Raw genomic sequence first — 23986 nt, 5'->3', positions numbered from 1 at the left:
GGCCAGTATATAACTGTGGCCCGGTCACTGGGGCACCACATTACACTGCAGTAGGTTACCTGTACGGAGCACAACCATGTTTACACAACAGCTGGTACTTGCGCTCTTCGCTCTCGTAGCGGTCTCTGCCTACGACTTCGAGGACTCTAGGTTCAGTGAGTAACTTTAAATGTCTTTAATTAGTAATAATAATTTATCTATTTTGTTGAAATTGTATCGATTTCCAGCATTGCCAATATTTCCTTCCAAAGTTTGGACGACAATTTAAAAATCAGGAATTAGTTTTGTTAATCATATGTGAAAAATTGTAGCTAACGTTTTCAACATACAAGCTTGTGTTTGGACTGATATTGTTACTTTGTGTGAGGCACAACCCTTTAAAATAACACTTTACTGGCAATAAGAAAAATATAAAAAGCATAACATAAAGGATCACATGAATGTAAAGAAGTAAGCTTAGTCACTTTTGTAACCAGGATCAAGTAAAAACGGATACGATTTTTACAATTTGTAAATAAATAATTATTTAAGGGAATTATTTTATGAGTTCTGGCTTATAAATAATTACGTCACTGTGATGAAAAACTGCTCAATTATATTAATTTGTTTATATACAAACAGACTTAAATCGCTTCAGTAATTTTTAATATAACGTAAAAAGTTATATTTTGTTTTAACTCAGTCAAGTTGAAACGTCGCTATGTGAATTTATCAACCACACTTTTAGGTTCTGTTTTCGATTAGAGTACTTTTGATTTTTCAGCAAGATTTGTGTCAAACTCCATAACACTTCTGAAGCTAGGAAATATGGAATAAACTTGTAAATTCGACAAGGAATGGTATACATTTGGAGCAGAATTAAGAGTTATCTCAGCGTTGTGGCTCATCACAACGGTTGAAGTATAGGGTATGAATCTTTTTACAACATGGAAATAAAAATTATTGGAGGAATTAAATGTGTATTAATAAAAACATAACTTCCCTAAGAAAAATATTGTTTAAAAACATAGTTTTTAACCAATTTTATGTTATTTAATTATGAAATTTCCTTGTTACAATTCTAAAAAGCTGTGACTCAACTACATAAAGTAAAATTAATGTTTTTGCCTTCATTCGCTTATTTGGGCCTTGTTACGAAATTATAGCCTATAAATTTTTTACTTTAAATATCTGTGATTACGTGTGGAGTGGTCAAATCTTTCTTGTATTTTCTCATGTGTTCGGGAAAACTATATCTTAAAGAACTATGACTTAAAAATAAAGCCAGAAAATAATTGCACCATCTTCTTATTGTGACTACAGATGGCTTTCCACAAGGAGGTGAAAATACATCAAGGTTTTATTTGCATTAGCATTATTTTGACGTGGTTAGAACATGATCATTTATATGAGAGTTATGTATGCGTTTATTTATAGCAATACAAAATGTCTTAACCTAAAAAATTGTATTTGAGAACGTAACTTACGGCATCTTTGGTCGATGTTTTACATTTTGTTTTTCTAGATTTTATACTCAGAGCTTATAGTAGAGAACTCCAATATTTGAAACATAAAGTGTGTTATTTCAATAGCGATTTCGAATTTTCGGGACTTGACCGATTTACAGAGACGAAAAATTAAAACCTTGAAATAATTTTGCTTTGATATCACTTACTTACCATACATACAGAGCATTTTCTCTTACTCTTCTTTTTCTTACAATTCTAAATGTCTTCTACATTTACATTTACATAATTATCTTATCTTAAAAATATAAAATCTGAAAAGACTAAACAATCGGCAAAAATATTAAATTGTCTCTAAAAATTAAACAACATTAATTATATTCCCACTACGTAGTTATCTAAGATTTTAAATATGAAAAATATTTTTTTTTGTAGCATCAAGTTGTGCGTTAAACGGAGCACTTGCTAGCAAAAGTAGCTCATAAAAACATGCGCAATTAAAGTTAAACGCACACAAAGAAAAGAATATATTATGTCTTTAATGGATCGTGACGTTTATAATGAAGATTATTGTAGTATTCAAATCCATATAAAATTACAGTGATCACAACAAAAACGGTGATAACGGAATACAATAAACATTAAAGAACGAGTATTTAAAAATTACCCTAATTACAAGCATCAGTATTTTTTCAAGAATGTAATTAAGGCTGTATTGTGTATTTTACAGTACATCCAAAGAGAATGAAATAAAAATGTAAAACCTTTATTGGATACAGGACACTTGAATTGTTTGAATAAAGAACGAACGTATAGTCTACAGCCCAGATTTTCTTTGGAAACACTCGACAAGAATAATATTTGGTTTTTTTTAGTAATTATTATTTTGGCAAACGTCTGCCCCTACTATGTGAAAGTCTGGGAGTTGGTAATGCAAATAAACGAGTCACATAAGTTAGTTAAAGTTCGCGTATTTAACATAGTTAACAAAAGGTTTGAATTATTGAATGAAATATTTATTCAAATTACAAAATGAAACCTTTAAAACCAACATACAACAATTCCCAGCTTTATGTAAAAAATGAGCAGAGATAAATAAGTCATTTGTTATTTTGAACGTATTAACGAGGCAAATCCAATGTTTCAGAAGAATGAAAAAATAAATTACAGTAATAAAATGGAAAAAATTAATAAAAGGTAATTGATTTATGAATATTTGTTTAATATTTCTCAAGTAACTTTCATTGAAAAAAATCACAAAGAAATTAATTTTGAATATTAGTCAAAATATTAAAATGCAATCCAGTTGGGGTTCCTAGGCATTGGTTTATATCCCGTCCCGTTTAAACTTTTTTATTTACTTATCAAAAAATAGAAAATTGTTTTTTTTTATCGCATAGCTCCGAAATTAGTTGCCTTTTTTAGTAACTGTGATTATATTGATAATGACATTTTCTAATACAGAACCAAAACGACAGTTGGCGGTGTAGTTTCACTGTTGTGAAGATATACGTCGAAACTTCATTGAATGCTTATTGCCTCTGTCCGCCAATCTGTACATGTTTCAGCTGCATAGAAAATGTTGATGGTATTGTTTTAAAACTAATAGTCTCATGGGCCCCAATGCCTAAAGGCTACAGACTGCCTATCCTATTAGACCACACTACGTTATACTTGCGCTGATAACACTTGCCAAAAAACATTTCTTACTCTTTGTACTAGCATTGTCTGTATGGTAAATTTAATTGCATAAACTATAACTAATATGGCTATTTTGAGTCCCGGGTGAAAGAAGCGCTTTGGATGATTTACGGAATAATAATACTGAAAATAACAATAATAAAACAAAAAGGACTATTCAAACCTTTGTAGATTTAATTAACTGGGATGGACTTTTAATAAACTTTTAATATTCTTCACGTCCATTCAAAGATTTTCGGTAAAGAGACAGATTTTGTGTTTCCGTTATTTTTTGTCAAAGTAGCCTAACTGAAAACGGAAGTGGAAAATATTAAAATTATCCTAAAATATTTTATGTTTATAAATGTATAATAATGTTTACTAAAAATAATTACAATGCCTGCATAGTTAGTAGAGACGGCAGAAATCCCCTTGCTCGTTAAAGCTAGCTAGTTCTGTTTTAAAGCATATATACTCTATATTTTTGTTCAGCGTTTTAATCCAATATACTCTAATAATAATAAATTACCTAATTTTTTATAAATTAAATTTAAAACTTAGACCTTTTTAAATGCCAGAGTTTACTCAATATAACAAGTTTTTAATAGTTTTCTGTAATACATTTATAATCCCTGTTTCCTTCGTTTGCCGCTAGATGGCGCAAAACGGTAACATTTCATATTTTAGCAAAGGATGCAATATCATATCAAAGACTGATAAAATACAATCAGATGTACAGATATTACCCAATTAATATGAGCAGCTGATTAAACTAAGTTGTAAAATTCAAAACTACATCAAAGTGATGAAAATCTTTAACCTACCTTCAACACTATGCTATAACCACTAATAAAATCGAATAATTTCGTAGTTCGTACGATCTGTACTAATTTCTTTGAATTTAAACTATATGAAGAGGCCGTTTGAAAACTATTTTCCGCATTTATGGTCTAACTGTACTTGTGGCGACCATGATTTTAACCCCAGAATGACAACTTTATACCTCTTTTACGCCATCATTCTTAATTGTAGATGTATGGAAGATGGTGTCTATTTTTAAATCTTTATTACCAATCCATCGGCTTCAAGAACGTAGCCAGCGAGGGGGTCCAAAGAGTCCGGACATCCCCCTCAAATTTTCAATTAGTTTTTTAGTAAACTATTATTATTATTATTATTCAAATAATTCAGTATTACATATACTGTTGAAAAGAACATCCTCAACAAAGTAAAGGGTCAGGAACTTTTTAAGGAACAAAAAGGGGGGCTTTACTCTCTCTCCACTACGGGAAAATACCAGTTGTTTGGACCCCACCCAAAATTTTTTCCTGGCTACGTTCTTGGTAGGCTTTTCAATGTTTTATTAATTGTATTAGTCATTCAGAGAAAAAACTTATAAACCTTTTTTACTTCATTGGCTTGATTAAAAGTTACACACGCAGTTTACAAGAAAACCCAAAAAGTGTTTGATTACGTTTTCATCACATCTTTAAAATGAGACATCGCGCATTATTCTAGGGCCAAAACAAGGGAATACAGTGTTTAATATTGTTCTTAGGGGGAAAAACAAGTTCGTTACACTACAAAGGGTTGTTAATATTTCTCTGTGAACGAAGCAAAGTGTCTATATATTGGAAGACATTCAACAATATATCTATCTTTTTTAATACATGAAGATTGAGATCTTGACCTTGACCTTGGAACGGATCATATAGCTGTAACAGTGACCGGTGACCGGTACCACCGGTAGTCTCCCCAGGCTAAAGCGGTTCACCGGTCTGTGGAGCTCTCAATTATAAACCGTTACAACTCTCGTGATTGTTCCCGCGCCGGAGGCTTGGTGTTGGCTGTCCTGGTCTTTGTTCTAGAATATTCAATTCAGTGTTTTACATTTCCCGCCACATCCTGGTTGGGTATTGAGGTTATGTTAATTAATCCGTCATTGCAAATTTGAATTGCCTACTTATTATTATTTAGTGTATGAAAGAACACATCTTTAACATTGTGTAACTTTATAATTCGGGCCAAATAGGTTTTTAGTTTTTATAATCATTACGTTGTTCTGAGAAAGTGGTTTGAAGTTTGTTACCACTTTTCTATCTTGGTTCCGACATTCGGGCGGATAAGATCGCACAGTAAGTGCATTATAAAACTGTTTATATGCACATGGGTTTCATTATTTTGTGTAATCTGAACTTTATACAAACAGAAAGTTGTGTATACTTAATTATCGGTTCGTATAATTATACCTATTCTCATAAACACAATTGAATGTTCCAACTAGTGTACAACCGGTCTAAGTTATTAATAATTTTTGCATCAATATTTTTGAAGTGAAAACTTCTTTAGGCGAGTTGAGCGTTTTGGTAGAGGGTTAAAATCCTCGGTTCGCGTCACCGACATGCTAATGATAATAGTAGACTTGGCCGCGACTACTAACCTGCATGAAAAACTCAGTCTCGCTGTGTTAAAACTGTCCCGGCGGAGTATGAAAACAAGACTGCGAAAATCAGTGACCTTTACGGCTTCCTCTCGTCGCGAATTTAAAAGTGAAGCCAATTGTCGTACAATTCTGTAGGATGCGTCAAATTAAAGCTCTTAATATTGGCAATCTATTGGTTACATTTTTAAATATTAAAAAAATTTCGAAATAATTTTGATTATTGTTTACATTTTACATAGCGTTTACAATGACAAGAAAAAAGTAGTAAGCGAGGATTTTTTTTATTTTTTGGTCAGACAAAATTTGTCAGCGAGAAAGTTGTGTGAAAATAGATGAATATTTTTTTTGTAATTTATCATTTTTTTATTGGAAGTTTTAGTTTAGCCAGTAGTAGCGTATGAAGTGATGAGTGAACGTTTCTTCTGCCGGAACTGTAGTTGGCGCATTGGCTCACTGATACCGTATTAACTCAATAAATTAGTTTATTGTGCAATAAAAATACCTTTACGAAAGAACCAAGTTAATTTAACTAATTTATTAGTCTTAAAAATATTGTGGGTTTAATTGTTATTGCAATTATATTACTTTATCCGTAGTTATACAGATAAATTAATAATGAAAACAACGAATATATTTTTAAACAATTTTAATATTTGTACGAATATTTGTATTTAAAATTTAGCATTATTCATTTTAATTATGTTTTTTAATATTTAACCTCTTCATCATGAAATGAGTATTAATACGGTATAAGATTTATCTTACTAGCGTGGTACAATAACTCAGTAAAATAAGGCAAAATAAGGATGCAACCTCGGAATGAGAGATAATAAGCTAAAATTTTGCATACGTCTTTATTTTTGATAGTATAAAACTTACCTCAAAAGTCCTCATATAATCACGTGTACGCGTCTTTAGATATTTAAGGTCAAACTTCACGAAAATCGGTTTTTTGCAAATATCTCGTTTCCCTTACGCTAAATGACTTTGAAGGTGGTTAGAGAAATTGTAGAACGGAAAAATTCTCTTCAACTTTGTCTGAAGTATTTTTTATGTACGTTCAAACCTTTTTTTAGATACAGCGCAAAGAGTAGGGGACCGCTTACCTGTATATACGAATAATGCGAGGTCAGCCAGTAGAATAGAATACAATAAATAAATGAGTTATATTGTTAATTATTTTCACTTACTATTATTATTATTATTACTTAATACTATTATTATTGTTAGCATTATTATCGCATATATTTATAGCATATATTTATAGATATTAATTATAAATTATATATTCTCTAAATAATACTTAATTTATTTTTACCAAACATACAATATTAAAAGAAATATTTCAAATGAAATTTGATTTATATATTTAATTATATATTCACTTTCTTCATTGAAACCATCTGAAGTTTATGAAGCGTTGATGCATGATTGTCCATTACACTGCCCACAAATTAAAGCGCATCGCAATTCCTGATTTCCTGCATCCGCAATTAGAACCACAACCTTTTTTGCTATTGCAAAATAATGTATTCAGCAGTTCTTCTGGTGCTGGTGGTAATAATGTTTGTTTGTATTGGTTCCAGGAGTTCATTTTGCACTACCCAGCCGAATTCCTGGGGTTCTAAATCATTTCCCAACCAAATTTGGGTCTGATAATAGACACGAAGGATATGCTGACAAGCTGCTGTATTTGAAGGTGGAAGACTTGATAACTGCACTGGTTTGTTGAGTCTTGCTGATTTGATGAACTGGGTGTATCGATAAGACTTCTGATATCGGAGCATTATACGTTGCTAAGAAAATACGTACTCCATTTTCAAATAATTCTTGTACAGAGCAGTTTTTTTGTTTAAATAATTGAGCTGATTGATTTAAATCGTGATTTTTTTGAACATTTTAATAAACGATATTTTACCTTTTTTTATAAAGCGCAGAAGACGTATCAAATACACTAAACGCGTGTAAAAATAATAGGTGTTTTCTTAGAATGAGGGTATTTATTAAAACTTGTCTTATTAATTGAATTATTATTGGGTATTTATGAATTCAGTGTTGTCTCTACATTACCCTTAACCCAATTTTTTTTGAAAAAAATTTCTTGTTGATGTGATTGAGCACGTCCTATCAAGATAACTAGCAAATAAATATCTTCTCTTACAATGACATAAGTTTTTTTTTAAGTTTAGACTCTGCAATAGCTGTTCTACAATGGGAACATCAGCGTCATCTCTGGCTTGTTTTGTAGTGATATTAACAGTTTTTTTAATTTGTTGATAAGCATGTCTATAAATATTTTTTTATTAGATGAATGCGATAACACTTTTTCTTGGCTGATTGCCACCTCCATTGTTTCATCAAAGCGGAGTTCGTAAGATTTTGAAACACCCAGCAGTTCTTCTTAATTGTTCCATTGCTTTAATGTTCTTAGTGTAGTCTGAGTAAACCATCAAATACAACAACGATACTTGACCCATAATGTGTTTGTAAATATTTGACGTATTTATTCAAAATATCAGAGATAGTATCATCTTTATTCCATACAACGCGATGCAAGAGAAATCCACCATCGATGATATATGTTGTAGTGGTTTCGTCTAGGCATATTAAATAATAAATAATAATAAAAATTTAATAATAAATGATAATAATGCTAACAATAATAATAGTATTAAGTACTAAGCAATAATAATAGTAAGTGAATAATTAACAATATAACTCATTTATTTATTGTATTCTACTGGCTGACCTCGCATTATCGTATATACAGTAAGCGGTCCCCTACTCTTTGCGCTGTATCTAAAAAAAAGGTTGAACGAACATAAAAATACTTCAGACAAAAGTTGAAGAGAATTTTCCGTTCTACAATTTCTCTAACCACCTTCAAAGTCATTTAGCGTAAGGGAAACGAGATATTGCAAAAACCGATTTTCGTGAAGTTTGACCTTAAATATCTAAAGACGCGTACACGTGATTATATGAGACTTTTGAGGTAAGTTTTATACCATCAAAATAAAGACGTATGCAAAATCTTAGCTTATTATCTTTCATTTCCGAGGTTGCATCCTTATTTTACCGGGACTACAATAGATTTCTAGTTATTTGATAATATTTTTTCGTGGATTTTAAAATTGGAAAATTAAAAAAAATGTTATAATAATTTTAGATTTTATGAAATATGTTCATTTATTGTTTTTATTAAGATATTGTTAAGATAATTGTATATTAATTATTTTTTCAACCACTTTGTATATATATTTGTTCATGATTTGTTTAACCCATCATATGTAACTAATAAATAAAACATAAAAAAATTTCATATAATTTTTGCATAAATAATATTTAACCTCTTCATCATGAAATGAGTATTATTACGGTATAAGATTTATCTTACTAGCGTGGTAAAATAGATTTTCTAGTTGTTTGATAATATTTTTTCGTGGATTTTAAAATTGGAAAATTAAAAACGCGTCACATTTACAATTACAGATGTACTGCTACTATAACGTATTGTTAATTACTCTCAAACTTAATAGTTCTGTTTTCACTTCTATCGGCAGTCCCACGACTGCTACTGTTTTTTTTGTAAATTAGATTTTTTTAATTATAACCATTTACGTGTATTTTACGCATTACGTATTCTGTCATAATCTTTCTCTTATGCTGTCTTTACTAATTGGCAATTTCAGTGAAATGAAAGCAGATTTGGATAATTTATAAAACTGGCATTACCTTCCTAATATAAAGCAGTAGCAATAACGAATCATTCGGGAGCATTTCTGTGAATTAAGCGGAGCGAGAGGGTAGATCGATTTCGTTCTTTGTCAATATAAAAGTAAGTTATTACAAACAGGAGAAAATGTGAACAAGAACTTTGAAGATTTATTATAGGGGAATGATTTTAAAGTACAGTACAATGTCGTTTATCCTAACCTGATTTACTCAGACCTCCGGTTATCCGAATTGATTTTACATCATGGTTTTTTTTTAAGAATAAATATTTGTTTAATAAACGGTATTTATTTTTTTCTGAACTCATATCCTGCAGAATAATGCATAATAACACATATGCATCAGGCAGAACGATTCAAATCCCAATATCGCATTCCCCGAAGGGTTGGCCAATTGCGTCAGTATTGCGGCAGGAAGCATACTGAAAATCCGAAGGCGCACGGTGTCTTTTTAAGAATCAACACAGATTCCATATGAATGCGTTTTTTACAATTTAAAACACATTTTTAATTCCAAAATATATAAAATTAATATTTTTTGCGTAACATTATAAACAATTGTAAAAATTTGAAATCCTTATCATCAGAAGTTTTCCATTGGGCCTAATTATAAAAAGACCCAACATGACTACTTCAAATGTCTATAGTTTCTCGTGAAGTGACCTAAAATATGTTTTTTCTGTTTTCAGGAAGGGTATCTTGAAGGATTGTGACAATTATATTTTAAAACATTTACTCAACCCAAAATCGATTGTCCCACCTTAAGTCACAACCAGTAGCCTACGGGCACGTTAACAGTCGTCCTTTTATGTGGTTTCAAAAAAATGTTCTATTTTTGTGGTCCGTGGCCAATAGCTCGTTCCAACGGCCGACACGAGGGACGGTATACCGCTTAATAAAGTCATAGGACTTCAGATGAAAGTCGGCGCCAATTATGCGGTTTTATGGATTTAATCATTATTATTATTTTTGAAATAGTAAAACGACAATAACTTTATTACCTGTTAAAAATTAGATTTAAAAATGTATGCTTACGGTATATGTAGGTACGCCCTAAACCAAGTCAACACACCACTTAAAAATTTCGTCAAATATTATTCTTACAATTAAAACATTTAACGCATCCCTTTAAAAACATGTTGATAAATCCATAGTTTAAAATATAAACTAACTCCTCGGTAACACCACTGTGAAACTATAATGTGGTATTTAGCGACCCTCCCTCCGGGAATAGTCTACCTCCGAATCGAGGTTTAGCCGTAATACGACTCTCGTACAAACTGCTAGTGTACAGTACACCCATTTTCAAAGTAAATTAACCAAACATGCAATGGATAATGGTAAATTTAAAGATATTGCTAATATTTTCTTGTAAAATATTCATAAAACTGTATAAAATAGAATAATGGAACAGTTCAATGTATTTAATTGTATAAATTATGATTGCCCTAAAATGTTCTCCCAATTTCACGATTCGACCGCAGCAACCATCGCGGTTTCGTCCTTTTTTATTGTAACTAATGCCATATTATGTTCCCTGTAGCTATACGTAGGCCTGCCGTTTTTATGTTTCTATTAAATAAACGTTCATGATATACAGGGTGTTCAGTAAAAGTGTTCCAATACTTTTGGATTTTGTTCTACATATAAAAATGAGCAAAAAAGTTCATATGAAGGAATGTCCTAAAACCGTTAGTTTTCCGTATACCTGTCTGTATGTGTTCTTTATCAAAAAAAGTTATATCTTTTGGGCCAGTTAAGATAGTTATGAAACTTTAGAGTCGTTTTAACCTTTGATAGACCCTTTTCAAAATAAAATATTAACGAAATCCTTTCACCTGTTTCAAAATGGCGTACTTTTAATTTATTGCATCAAAATAACTGAAAACCGGCTGACGTCCGCCATTTTGAAACTTTTCAAGGATTTTGTTAGCCTAATATTTTATTTAAAAAAAATTTAACTAAAGGTTAATACAATTCTCAAGTTTTATAACTTTATATTAACTGCTTCAAAAGATATATATTTTTTATAAAAAACACAGACAGACGGATACTATTACCTTCATGTGAAATTTGTTGCTCATTTTTATGAGTAGAACAAAATCTCAAAGTATTGGAACACTTTTACTGAACACCCTGTGTACAATTTAATTTAATGCAAAAGTATAAGAAATTTTATATAAATAAGTAATATACTCTAGTCAGAGGTTTTTATTTTCTTAGACGGATCGAGGCTGAAATAACTGTTTGAATACGCCGCTGAGGTTACTACTTTTACTATTCGCGGAACACTCCCATTTCACCGTATTATAGCAGGGGTGGCTTTGATAACCCTTTTTAAATGGCATAATATTGTCTCTTGCACCCTCCCGGGGATGGCCTCTAGAGCTCTCTTCCGCGTCTTTGGACAGCATCTGAGCAAAATGCTTATTGGCGTGTCTGTCAGCGGGGATCCTTCGGTCCCTGGAACTGTCCAGCAGTTGGAGGGTGGACCGCAGATGGCGATTACCTCGCTGAAGAGTCTGATGAGGGCGGTCAACTGCGCAGCAATCTCAGCCAGGATAACGTAGACGATGCGCTGGTTAGGGGTTGCTATCTGGGCTTTTGCGTCAGCTGCTGTTACCTCCTCGTTTATTGGCTGGGTAGTTGAGATAGTTGACTACTCCAACTTCTGCCTTGGTGTCGCTCTGGGCCTTTCCTAAGTAATAAGTGATGGCTATAAGTAAATGTTCCCATATCCGCGCCCATATCTGAATTATTAAATGTAAAGATCCTGTTTTAAGATCGAAGTTGAAGAGCAAAACAGTTTTTAGCGAGAGCTTAACGTTCAATTTCAACTTTCATAAGTTGTTATTAACCCTCATATAAAGCGATGTGCCGAAAATCCCAAGGCATTTTAGATTGTATATATTGTGATTCCTGACTTAAGTGTGTTAGTTATTACCTGAAGAAGGGATCAAATTGTAGACCTCGAAACGTCAGATGTCTGGATTTATTATGTAGAAAAATTACCTACCATTCAGATTGTATGTCTTCGTGTTTTAAAATAATTTACTGAAATTGAGGGCATAGGAGTAACAAATGGGAAGTTTCTGAGGTTTTGCTCCTCATTATAATAAAATCAAGGTAGGCATACACCAGATCATGTATTCTGTAAAAGGCTTCGTCTGGAATAGAGTGAGGGAATCCCATCTGGGGATATGAAAGTTTCATGAAAAATTTAAACTATAGCTGAATTTGTTCTTAATATACACTGCAGACAAACAAACTGATAGAAGAGAAATTTTGTCAGTCCCTGAGTGATAGATAGCCTTTGCTAAAGCTCAGCCAAATCCTATAGAAGGACATACACCTTACTGAACTTGATCTAACGTATTTATAAATATGATTTCATGTAAAATTTCAAGTTTACAGTTAGACCTCGAAATATCCTGCGGACAGAAGAAAAACTTTGCTTCATTTGTCTGAGTGAAACAAATATAGTCAAATGAATAATACAAATTAACTTTTTTGAATCTCTATTTATAAACAAATTATAAAAATTTTACTCAGAATGTTGCCTCTCAAACACAACTTCTTTTGCAGATGAACTGCTAGCCGACCGATTAGAAGACTGGGACTTCTCAGCCAGGGTACGCAGGGAAGTCTCCCCAGACGATGATGATTCAGACAAGTTCCTCAAGTGCAAACACCACCATGGCAAGGTTGTCCGATTTATATTATTATATTTCACCAATGTTTCTTGAAAATTGTTTCTTACATTGATAACTCTTGATTGCATTTTTTTGTTCTCTTAGGACAAGAAGCTTAGAATATTGCACCTAGTCCTATAAGGGCCTTTATGCTGCTTCCGGAGTGTCAGGATATTTTAAATGGTAAGGTTGGGAGTAGGGGTCGCCTCCTGTCGAGATTCACGAGGAATAGTTTAGGGCACTAATCTCAAGTCATGTCTCTTAGGAAGAAAGAAAAGCCAGCTCTGAATCACTCTTTCCAGTCAAAGCAGGCAGGGGGTGGCACACCCTTATGTCCTGGCTGGCAAGAACCTTTAACTCTTAGATAAAAAACTCCACCAACTCCAACAGTCATCTCCTGTAGTAGACTACTCCATTGAATTACCCTTGCACCCTAGAATCTCGACATTTGCTGTTAGTGATGTGCCGCTCCTGCACATCCATTAGGTTGCCCAGATTTAAGTGATACATTGGTTTTTGCTCTACTCAGTGTGGGTTTAACTGGAAGGTACAAATCAGCCAGCAGTGAACCCTACTGGGGACTGTTGATTGCATACAAAATGGCTGAAATTACAACTAGTATGGACTTTAATTTAATTTCCAGAATTTCTTTCAAATGAGAGTCCATCAATAAACTGATGGAATTATAAGGAACAAAGTTCTAAATTCACCAGACTAAATTAATTTCATTTCTAGCCTCGCATGCATTTCAGGATATAGTAATTGTCAATCCTTCATGTGCTATTAATTTTGGTATAAACATTCTTTAGGGTTGATTAAAGGTTTTCTCCGAACATTTACTTTGTTTTGAAAAATAAATGTTGTTGGCTTTGTATCTTATAATAAATAGTTTCTATTATTTATATTGATTTTTTGTTGATAGGTTTGTTCAAAGACGTAGCCAGCGAGGGATCTGTACCCTCTCAATTTTAAATTTGTTCAACTACTTTTTTAGTAAACGATTATTATTATTTAAATAATTCAGTGTTACTGGCATGTTCTGATGAAAGATCATCCTCAACAAAAAAACGGGTCAAGAACTTTTTAAGGAACAAAATAGGGACTTACTCTTTGTTTACTATGGGAAAATATTAGTTGTCTGGACCCCTCAAAAAAAAAAAAATGTTTTCCTGGCTACGTTCTTGGGTTTGTTGTTTGCTGTGTTGTAACATTGTTATTTACTATTATAGTCTTCAACTGCTTAATAATGAAAAATTCACACCACACCATCTCACTTTGTTATTAACAATACCTTTTGGACACTCACCAAATGGAATTGTACATTCTGTAATATAAGAATGTATTCTAACTCTAATCAAATCAAGTATGTTTTAACAATTTTTCCATACACTAATGGAACATCAAGTAGAAAACTCTAACATGTTTTGGTATTGTTTAGACTTGTTGTGGAAAAGGACGCTGGCTCAAACATTTCGGGGACAAGGACAAACAGGCTATCTCGGACTGCTTCAATGATTTTGTCAGCAAACTGAATGCTTCCGGTATATGTAAGTCTATGTCTGTAATCAAATTTATAAAGATTTTCTTTAAAAACAGTGCATTCAGCTGCATTCATTCTATCAGTGGTGTTAAAATTTCTAAATGTATCAACTGAATCAAATTCTGTCTTTTATTAATAAAGGATGAAACTAGATACATTTTGGTGTTCATAATCTAAGATCCAAATCCATCAACTATCAAAATAATCAACAGAAACTGTATAGAATAGTATCCATATTCGTTAAGCTGAGTTCTCTCATTAGTGTTCAGTAAATTAACCATAAATGATCTTTTTTAGCAACTGGAGGTGATCCATTTTCCTGTGCAAGAGTCAATCAGATGAAAATGAAAGTTATTGTGAGTACAGTTTTGTTAATGTTGCTTTTTCATTTACATCTTATAAGCCTATTTTAGATAATACCATCAGATATTTAGTAAAAGTATGAGTTTGTTCTTGTTTTATTCAGGAGTTATACTTAATTACTTATATTCACCGAAGTTTATACATAGTGCATTTCTAATGTGCATATATTTTTTCAGTGCACAACTGAGTGTGTGGCAAAGAAAGCAGATTTGGTAAGTTATTTTTTGTAATTCATAAAATATTTACTGTTGCGTTTTTAATGTTAATCAAAGACGTAGCCACTGAGGGAGTCCAAGGTGTCCGGACCCACCTGAATTTTCAAATTCTTCAATTAATTTTGTTGTGAACGATTATTATTATTATATAATTTGTTTTCAACAAAGAAACATATCAATAACTAAGGAACAAAATGGGGCCTTACTCTACAGGAAAATATCATTTGTCTGGACCCCCCCACCACAAAAATCTTTTCCTGGCTACATTCTTGACGTTAATAGAAACAATTAAACTCTTTTCGACTCAAATTGCTCACTTATGACTCCCAAAAAGTAGTAGTCTCTGATCTCTGTTACATGTTATTGTAAACTGAGAAACAGTTATTCATAATATAAAATGTGTACTAAGGGACACAGCAAAAGAAATCTTGACTAAACATGAATTTATGCTAATTTGACTTACATTCTATTACTTACTTACTCGAATTTTTGACATTTCGTCCAGTTGGGTTGTATGGTGTGGGACATGATGTTGATCAAGATGTTGGGTACATTTCGGACAACAATAGAGTGTCCTGAATTTCAGAAAATGTTATAGGCCAGGTGGGAAGGAAGCATAAACAGAGATCCATGTAGCTTGTACACTGTATAAAAAATTGTTGAAACTATAAAAACTGTGGAGGAGAAATTTTTTTCCAACTGCTCGTTCCAGTCCAATCCATCATCCAGTTTCATTCCCAGGAAATCTGCACCCTTCGACTAATGTAACATATTATCTCCAATTTATAAAATGGGGTTTCTTATCATTCTTAATTTGTTTTTGATAGATAGATACTCATAATCTTGTATTGTTGGGATTTGGTTTAAATTTTTTTTGGACAAGAATTGGGCAGCCAGGTTTATTTTTGTGGTTGCATCAATTTCCAATCGCTCAGTTTCTTTGTACTTGTGCCACTATTGTTTTACCTGCAAATAGCAATAGATTATTTTCTGGAGTTATTTGAGAAATGTGATTTATGTAAATAAAAAAGAGTGGACCCAGTTTTGATCCCTGAGGCCTACTACAGCTGGTCAATTCCAGGGATACTTATAATTCAAAATTTTGATTCATACTTCACCTTGATCATTTGGTATCTGTTGCTTAAGTACGACTTCATCAACTCAATAACAACATCAAAGTTCTGATAGCTCTTTTATGAATATCTCTGCCTCAACACAATCAGTAAGAGTTATAATTTTGTGGATGCATAATATTTATGTATAATACAAATTTACGCAAAAACATTTATAAACTTTGTGTGACACAAAATACAAATTTAAATATTTTTGTACAATACACACACTAAAAATGAAAAAATTATATTTTCACAATTTTTACTAAAATTCTACAATATGCTACTTTGCATTTTCTGAAAATGGGCATAGATAAATTTCTTGACTGTAAAACAAATGAACATAACATAAAACATAGTATTTCATGAAAAATATACAATTTTTGTTCTAGTTTTCACTATATTAATTTGTTTAACTTTGGGAAACAGCAAAAATTTGAAACTTAACAGATTTTATTGGGATTATACTCCAATTAGCTTCTTATTTCAGCTGTCTAAAAGTTGGGTTGTGATAGGAACTGGTTGACTTCTAAGTAAAAAAATTAAAAAAACTTAGATTGTTATAAAGCAAAATTTTAAATCAGTCTTTTTCTTAAGTTGTATTCCCATAAGTGTACCATTTGCATCCTTTAAAATTAGTAAGGTATTATGATATTTTAACAAACTTTTTAACCACCTAACTAAATAAAAGGTAAATTTCTTATATGGTTCAATGTGAAGTCTTATATTAACAATGCTTTCTCAAAACTCGACATATTGGTAATATCTGTCTATTTTATGTAATACAGATATTAATATTTTTGAATCAGTGATATTAATGTCTGTTTTCACACTGATTATTTGATGTGATGTTAATTTACTGTTGTAGTTTCAAACCAATTCAACTAGAAAAAGGTAGTGGCAGTTAAAATTCAAATGAGTTGTACTAAAAGGTTCTATAGAATATTTTAACAAGATTGAAAAATAAATGTTAATTGTGCTATTTAGTTTATTTTTTATTAATGTTTTTAGTTTTATATTATCCTTTAGTAATAATATTTTTTTTAATTAGATGACTACAACATAGTTGGCCTGATGAAATGATTTAGTAAATTCTCTTCAGGGGTGATGGGCATATGTATTGGGGAGAATTTGGTGATCAATATCCTCTCCCAAAATTCTATTTTATTTTATGATAATTTTCAATTGCATTTAGATACAGCTAAAACAATCAAAATGCAAACATTATGTTAACATGCACTTATGTTTACATGGTCTTATTATTGGTTTACTTTTTAATTCTCAACAGTTTACATACTCTCTTAACACTTAAAGCATACATTTTGGTAAATGCTTCATGCTTGTTGTTAGGTTGACGAAGATGGTGCTTTGAAGCTGGATAAGGCACTCAGCTACATGGACAAGCTGGAGCTGGAAGACTGGCAGAAACCCATTTTGGAGGAAGCGATAAAGAAATGTGCACCAACAGCCAACAGTAAGAAACAATTTTAATATTTAAATAAAAACATCCAAGACAATAATTTGTTGGTAACATTACATGAGACTTTTTTGTGTACAAGATTGTTAATTGTTTTTATAAAGTAATTATTAGGTTGAAATGTGGACCAAATTAAATCTCTTTCTTGAGGTGACAACATACTATATGTAGTAATCAACGCAAGATATTCACTCATCCAGTCAGACATACAAATCTTAACATTGATACATATATTCAAAGTCTTTCTACGCTACCCCCTCCACTTTTAGCTGGCTATATTACCCGATTCCCATAGTTAGCAAGAAATTCCTCCCCCTCCCCCCTTCAAGTAGAAGACTACATAAGCTAACTAACGTTTTAACCAAGCTTTGAACGCCTTTGCCCTTGACTTTAAGAGCAGTAGATTCATCTTACTTTTTATTTATTTATTTTAAAATAGTTTGTTACTTAACGTGTAATTAAAAATAAAGTCAATTTATTCTTTCAATAAAAACAGACGGTTTGAAAATCATTGTTTTTTTAAATTTTAAAACATGCTTTTATGAATTGTACTTATTGAAAATAAAAAACTATTCATTCATTCATAAGAACCTCTCTTTTTCAATGTGAACAACAGATGTCAAGATAAAATTTCAAAGTGGTAAAAAAATGTTTGAAACCTTTAGTTTACAAACATTGCATCCAACAAATCCCACTTCTCCTTTTGTGAGATGGGATTTAGACATTCGAGGATGTCCATTGTTATTGAAAAGACCGGAAACTCTATACAGTAGACAATTCTTAATAATGGTCTCTTGCGCATTGCAGTCAGAGATCAATGTGCTAATAACTGTCACCTGTGTATTTAGAATGTTTGTAATAACATTTTTAATAACTGACATTGTTTTGATGAAAGTGTCACTCATGTGGGAGAATTTACTGACCACTTCCCAAAAGTCCTTAAAATGTTACAAAAACTTTGCTTGTCGTGATTTGAATAGTTAAGAACGTAAATGTTAAAATCACCTAGAGTTACAAATTTGTTTCTTGTTGTGAATTTCATTTGAAAGAACTTCAAACTGTTGAAGAAAAATCTCAACATTTCTACTGGAAGAATGGTAAATGCCAATTGTTTTTAGTTTTCATAAATTTGTATTCAAAGTAATTCCTATCAATTCTAAATGTATCTTGGTTAAATAGAATACTTTGTTGAAATTGAGATTAATTTTTGTGAAAATCGCTACACCACCTCCTTTATGAGTATTCAACAAATTAAAATGTTTTTTGAAATGATGTATCCACTGTATCCACAGTGTTCCACTAACTATAAACACGTCGGGTTCTAATTCATCACATATGAGATCTAGCTCCCCATCTTTGTTAGAAGCACTCTATGCATTTTGGTGAATCAATGTCATAAGATTGTTTATTGGAATATGGTTTCTCTTTGATTTATTCGTGTACAGGATAAGTTTATTTTGCTTGGCTCAAAACTAGAGGAGGTTGTTCTAAAAGATTAGGCGACAGTATTGAATTTTCTGTACATTCTATCATTGGAGAGGTTTGTCTACCTGCCTCAGCATACCTGATGCTCTGAAGAGTCCTGACGGTCTGTGAAGATCCCATTGAAACAGAAGGAAAGGCTGAGTATCCAAGACCAGCCAGTGTCTCCACGATGAGCTGTCCCAGTTGTTGCTTTCTTGTAGCTCTGAGGAGCATGCCATACACTGTAAATTGGAGGGACCACTACCACCATTGTCCATCACCATCACACATACATGGCATGGGTTACTACACAGCTTTTGGGTTTAATTGTTTAGCAAGATGTTCTTGTTGTTTGGACTATCAGAAGAGATATCATGGCAGTGTGGCAAATTCACTGAATTGAATTTCGAACCAACCAGTGTTGGGTCTAAAATACATTTCTAGACTGGATTCTAGACAAAGAATTATTATTAATGCTGATAGTAGTATTAACTGTGCAAGAAGTAAAATGACTAGGGAACAGATAGACAAAATACTGAATCTAAACAATTCCAGTCCATCAGTATTTTTAAAAAATGTAAAAAAAAACTGATGGCTTATCATTTAGAGACTTTAAATAAATCTCTTTCTTAATTGTTTAGAGAATTCACACAATTTAAATAGTATGGCTTATTATTTAAATTTAAATATTTAATTAATAGTGCATTGAATTTTTAAAACAGCTTAAAATTCTAAAATGGCTTTTCTAAAAATATTTCAATGCAGATTACAAAAACCGAACTTTTTTAAGAATGTAAGAAGCTACAAGAATGATATGGGTTTTAAGACATTCAGCATCAACTTATAATTTATAAATTAATGAAGACAATATGCTAAACAATTAGATTTTTAAAATTGTATAGATTTACTAATTTTTAGGGATTTGAGGGATTTTACCTAAAGCCTCATGGTTTGCTCTTGAAACAAATTCTACTCAAAAAGAGGATTTTACATAAAAGTTCAGAATTTATTCAAGAAATTTAATAGGCGCTGATGCATGTTAAATGAGTTTTTACCACACCCCTACACTTGTTGCATTATATTTTAATAACTGAAATAACAATTTTAATATAAAGTTATATCGCAAATTATTTAGACCTTTTTGCAAGCTAATGAAGTTACATCAAACTTGTTACAGTCTGTCAAATTAGAATTTTTATAAAATCCAACATATCCAAAAATACATTTTTTGTAGCTATTATCACGTTAAAATAGTTTAAACTCTCTACTATCTCATAAGATAAATGGCTGGTTAAAGTTCGGACCTTTGAAGTATTTTATTCTATGTTGCACATTGATCTACAGAGATTCATCAGTTTTCAAATACGGATGGATTTTAATATGTTGAACATATTATTGAATTAACAATCTTATACATGACAATTTATTTAGTTGCTCTACGAAGTGGTCAATGTTGCAGATACCCTGGTATCCACACCCAATACTGGAGACATCAAATGCAACCCGGTTTTACTGAGCCTACAGCATTGTCTCTTCCAAGAGGTAGAAAAGGTAAGTTGACAGCAATGTCTTTGAGATTATCTTGGTAAGGTTTCAATTCTTTGATGGCTATCAATAGAATGGAACTGCTATATACAGTACGAGAAATTCCATGTGGTTCTTGGCCTACTGATCAACTGAAGTAGAGGGGGAAGTCGTGAGCTCAGTCTGTGAGCTGGCTTCCTCTCCTCCGCCGTTCCCCCTCCTTGCCAACTGCGGTTCCCCTCCCACACATCTAGGAGACCACATGAAATCTCTCGGCCTGTACTAAATATGAATAGTGATTAAATTATACAATTGTTTATTGAATCATAAGTCTTAAAATTAATATAATTAATTACAACTTTAGGAAGTTTAAAATTCCGAAGTTGTATAGTTAGGTAGAAAAGTGAAAACAGTTTCAAAATGAAATTACAGGGTACAATGATACAGTAGAATGATGTTAAGATGTGGTGTTGTACACTGCACAATAGTTATTTGTTGATTAATTGAAGCAAGTCTCACACTCTGTATTTTCAATAATTTAATTTAATGCAACTTTAAATTCCATATACCAATGAGTATTTTTCACTGTTTAAAGTATACTATTGTATGTTATAAGTTACACTCAAATTTGGGTTTAGTAGACATTTTCATAAATTTAATGAGATTAATTGTCATTGGATATAAAAGTATAAAATAATACTTCAAAAGAGTTTTTAATTTCAATAACTTGTGTAACTCATTTATTATGAAAACTTGCCATTATGTTGAAACAGTTATAATTTATAACTTTCAATTAAGGAAGATTGTAATGGCAACTACTGAATGCCATCTTTACACATTTTAAAATACAATCAAGGATGTAGCCAGCAAATCCAAATTATCAATTTTACAATTACAGAAATAACTGGACTTGGATTATCTAACGACAGCGATCCTGGCTCTTGACGGCTACCACAGGATTTATCCTTGGATGTTGGATGTAAAAGAAACGTGATCATTACACGTAAAACAGATTACGCTGCTGTTTTTGTGTAATATTTTATAATCTTCACAAATCCGAGATTATTTGTCAGTAATGTAACTGTTATTCTTGTATACTTGATTGTTTTTTGTTCAGATAATTGTACACAGTGGATGAATTTATGGAACACAACATCGTGTAAATGACTAAATACAAAATTTAAGATCAAAATGTTTTAAATTATACATATTTTTATTTTAAACTATTGCGTATTTAGGTTATACATAATTTTATTTATTTCTCAATACTAATGTATTAGTAACGCAAAATATATGTTAGCTTAAACAATGTTTGTTTACACAGGGACGTAGCCAGCGAGGGGGTCCAAGGGATTCGCACCCCTTCAATTTTCACGATTTATTAAACAATTATTATTATTTAATTAATTCAGTATTACTGACATGTACTGCTAAAAGATCATTCTCAACAAAGAAACGGGTCAAGAACTTTTTAAAGGAACAAAATGGGGCCATAATCTCAGTCCACTACGGGAAAATACAGTTGTCTGAATCTCCTCAAAATGTTTACCTGGCTACGTTCTTGAATACAATCTTAATAATGCAATTTTACTTTTTTCCAAAACAATATTAATGCTATATAATTAATGGGTAGTATATTTTCTGTTCCGAGCTGTGTGTTTCTATATACTGATAAACATGTTTTTTTTTTCAGAATTGTCCTGAGGATCAGAAAAAGACAGGTGAGATTAAAAGTTAATTGCTTGAGTTTATTGTTTAACATGCAGCTTTATTGTGAAGAACTTAAGCTTCACTTCATGAGAGCAATGTTACAACTCAAAAACTTGTACGTTCTTATTTCTTGTTGCAGAATTATGTCTAATTTTAAAGAATACTAGTAACAAATATTCAAATCTCTTTATTTATCCGTGCAAAGAGTATAGTCTTAATATTTAAACAATGAAATATAAACATATTTTTTTCTGGATAGTCAATTAAAGTATTTAAAGAATTAAAAGCAAACTCATTACACCTTTAAAATGAGATGAGTCTGATAGTTCTGAGATAAGAAATAGAGCAAAAATTATAAGGGCACAACACTGCTCTTATGGAGTTGAGATCAAGATGGAACTAAATGGAATGTAGATCCATCATAAAGATTATATTTAATGTTGATTAATTAATTTTTAAATGTCAGCAACTGTCTTGAGTAGAATATTATTTTGAGTTATTGTGTGTCATGGTTTATAAATATGGACAATAGGTTATGTATGGTAGATAAGGGGCAACTAATAAAAAATTATCCATCACCAATGATTACTTTGTTTCTGTCAACTCACGGTATTTATGAACACATTTTAATATGAAAGTTAATAGACACAATTATTATTATTTCTTAGAGTTTTTATAAGTTTTGTTCATATGCTAATCCAGACCTGTAAAGATTACTACTTGATCTTCTCAAACGTTTTTTATCTTAATGTGAAATAAACAATAGTAAAAATTAAATTAAGTTACTGTTGATTGTGTCCCATAACAATGGTAAATGTATGATCAATCATGTTACGTTCATGAACTTTCCATTGACAAGCAAAACTTCAAACAAAGAGAGCTGTGTTTAATTTAATTATAGCTTGATTGTAACATCAAAGTCTTCTGGTTTATACCACATCAAAACATTGCTTACACAATTAACTTCCTTTGTAATGTAATTACACAAACCAATTCCAAAAATATTTTGACTGGAAATGGGTCACAACGACATGGCCGAAATATTTCAGTTGTGAACTGGAAGACTTTAATGTTAGAACAAGACATCAACCATGGAACCCTTAGACCTAAGGCAGTTTCTTTTTAGCTATTTACGACATATTGTTTAATATAATTTTATTTTTCAGATGGAAAATGCAAGAAGTTGTTCGAGAAAATAAAGGCTAATAATAGTTCATAGTAAAGTTTTGGTACAAATTATTTATTTTATTATAATTGATTGCTTTCCTCTTGCCTTACTTTGATGTGATAAAATGTTAAAAATAAACACTGTTATTTAATTTGTCTTACTTGATTTACATTCCTGTTTCGTTATTTTAAAACATGTATAGTATAATGTCAAAGTTAAATGGAACTACTTACTGAAATTATACTTTAGAAACATAATTTTTCCAAAATTTGTCCCTCATGAATGGTTTTGTCAGTGATTTATTTTCATTTCGAATGATAACAAATGAACGTTCAGAAAAATTACACGTAAATACGTTTATATTTAATAAAAAAAAGTAAAATGTCTTTATAATTATTGAAATATGTTTTAATGTCTCTGTG

General features: G+C 31.5%; 1 protein-coding gene across 1 annotated transcript; it reads left to right on the top strand.

Moving 5' to 3' along the window:
- On the top strand, nucleotides 1–23715 carry LOC124364360. The gene is made up of 9 exons (XM_046819759.1): nucleotides 1–155; nucleotides 12885–13003; nucleotides 14430–14538; nucleotides 14829–14887; nucleotides 15071–15106; nucleotides 17572–17695; nucleotides 20622–20713; nucleotides 22380–22407; nucleotides 23563–23715. Exons 1-9 carry the CDS (start codon nucleotides 77–79, stop codon nucleotides 23613–23615), a joined length of 699 nt encoding a protein of 232 aa, XP_046675715.1. The 5' UTR covers nucleotides 1–76; the 3' UTR covers nucleotides 23616–23715.
- Nucleotides 23716–23986: the final 271 nt, after the last annotated feature.

The sequence above is a fragment of the Homalodisca vitripennis genome, chromosome 6, assembly GCF_021130785.1.
Source record: "Homalodisca vitripennis isolate AUS2020 chromosome 6, UT_GWSS_2.1, whole genome shotgun sequence".
Taxonomy (NCBI): Eukaryota; Metazoa; Arthropoda; class Insecta; order Hemiptera; family Cicadellidae; genus Homalodisca; species Homalodisca vitripennis.
Note: the sequence above shows the minus strand (reverse complement) of the source record. Positions and strands in the feature narration are given on the sequence as shown.

Bases quoted from the DNA above. Each gene is read 5' to 3' on its own strand.
- LOC124364360 (XM_046819759.1), top strand. From the start codon at position 77: ATGTTTACACAACAGCTGGTACTTGCGCTCTTCGCTCTCGTAGCGGTC. The intron at 156-12,884 runs GTGAGTAACTTT...CTTCTTTTGCAG, and splicing joins CTTCGAGGACTCTAGGTTCA to ATGAACTGCTAGCCGACCGA. The intron at 17,696-20,621 runs GTAAGAAACAAT...TCAATGTTGCAG, and splicing joins ATGTGCACCAACAGCCAACA to ATACCCTGGTATCCACACCC.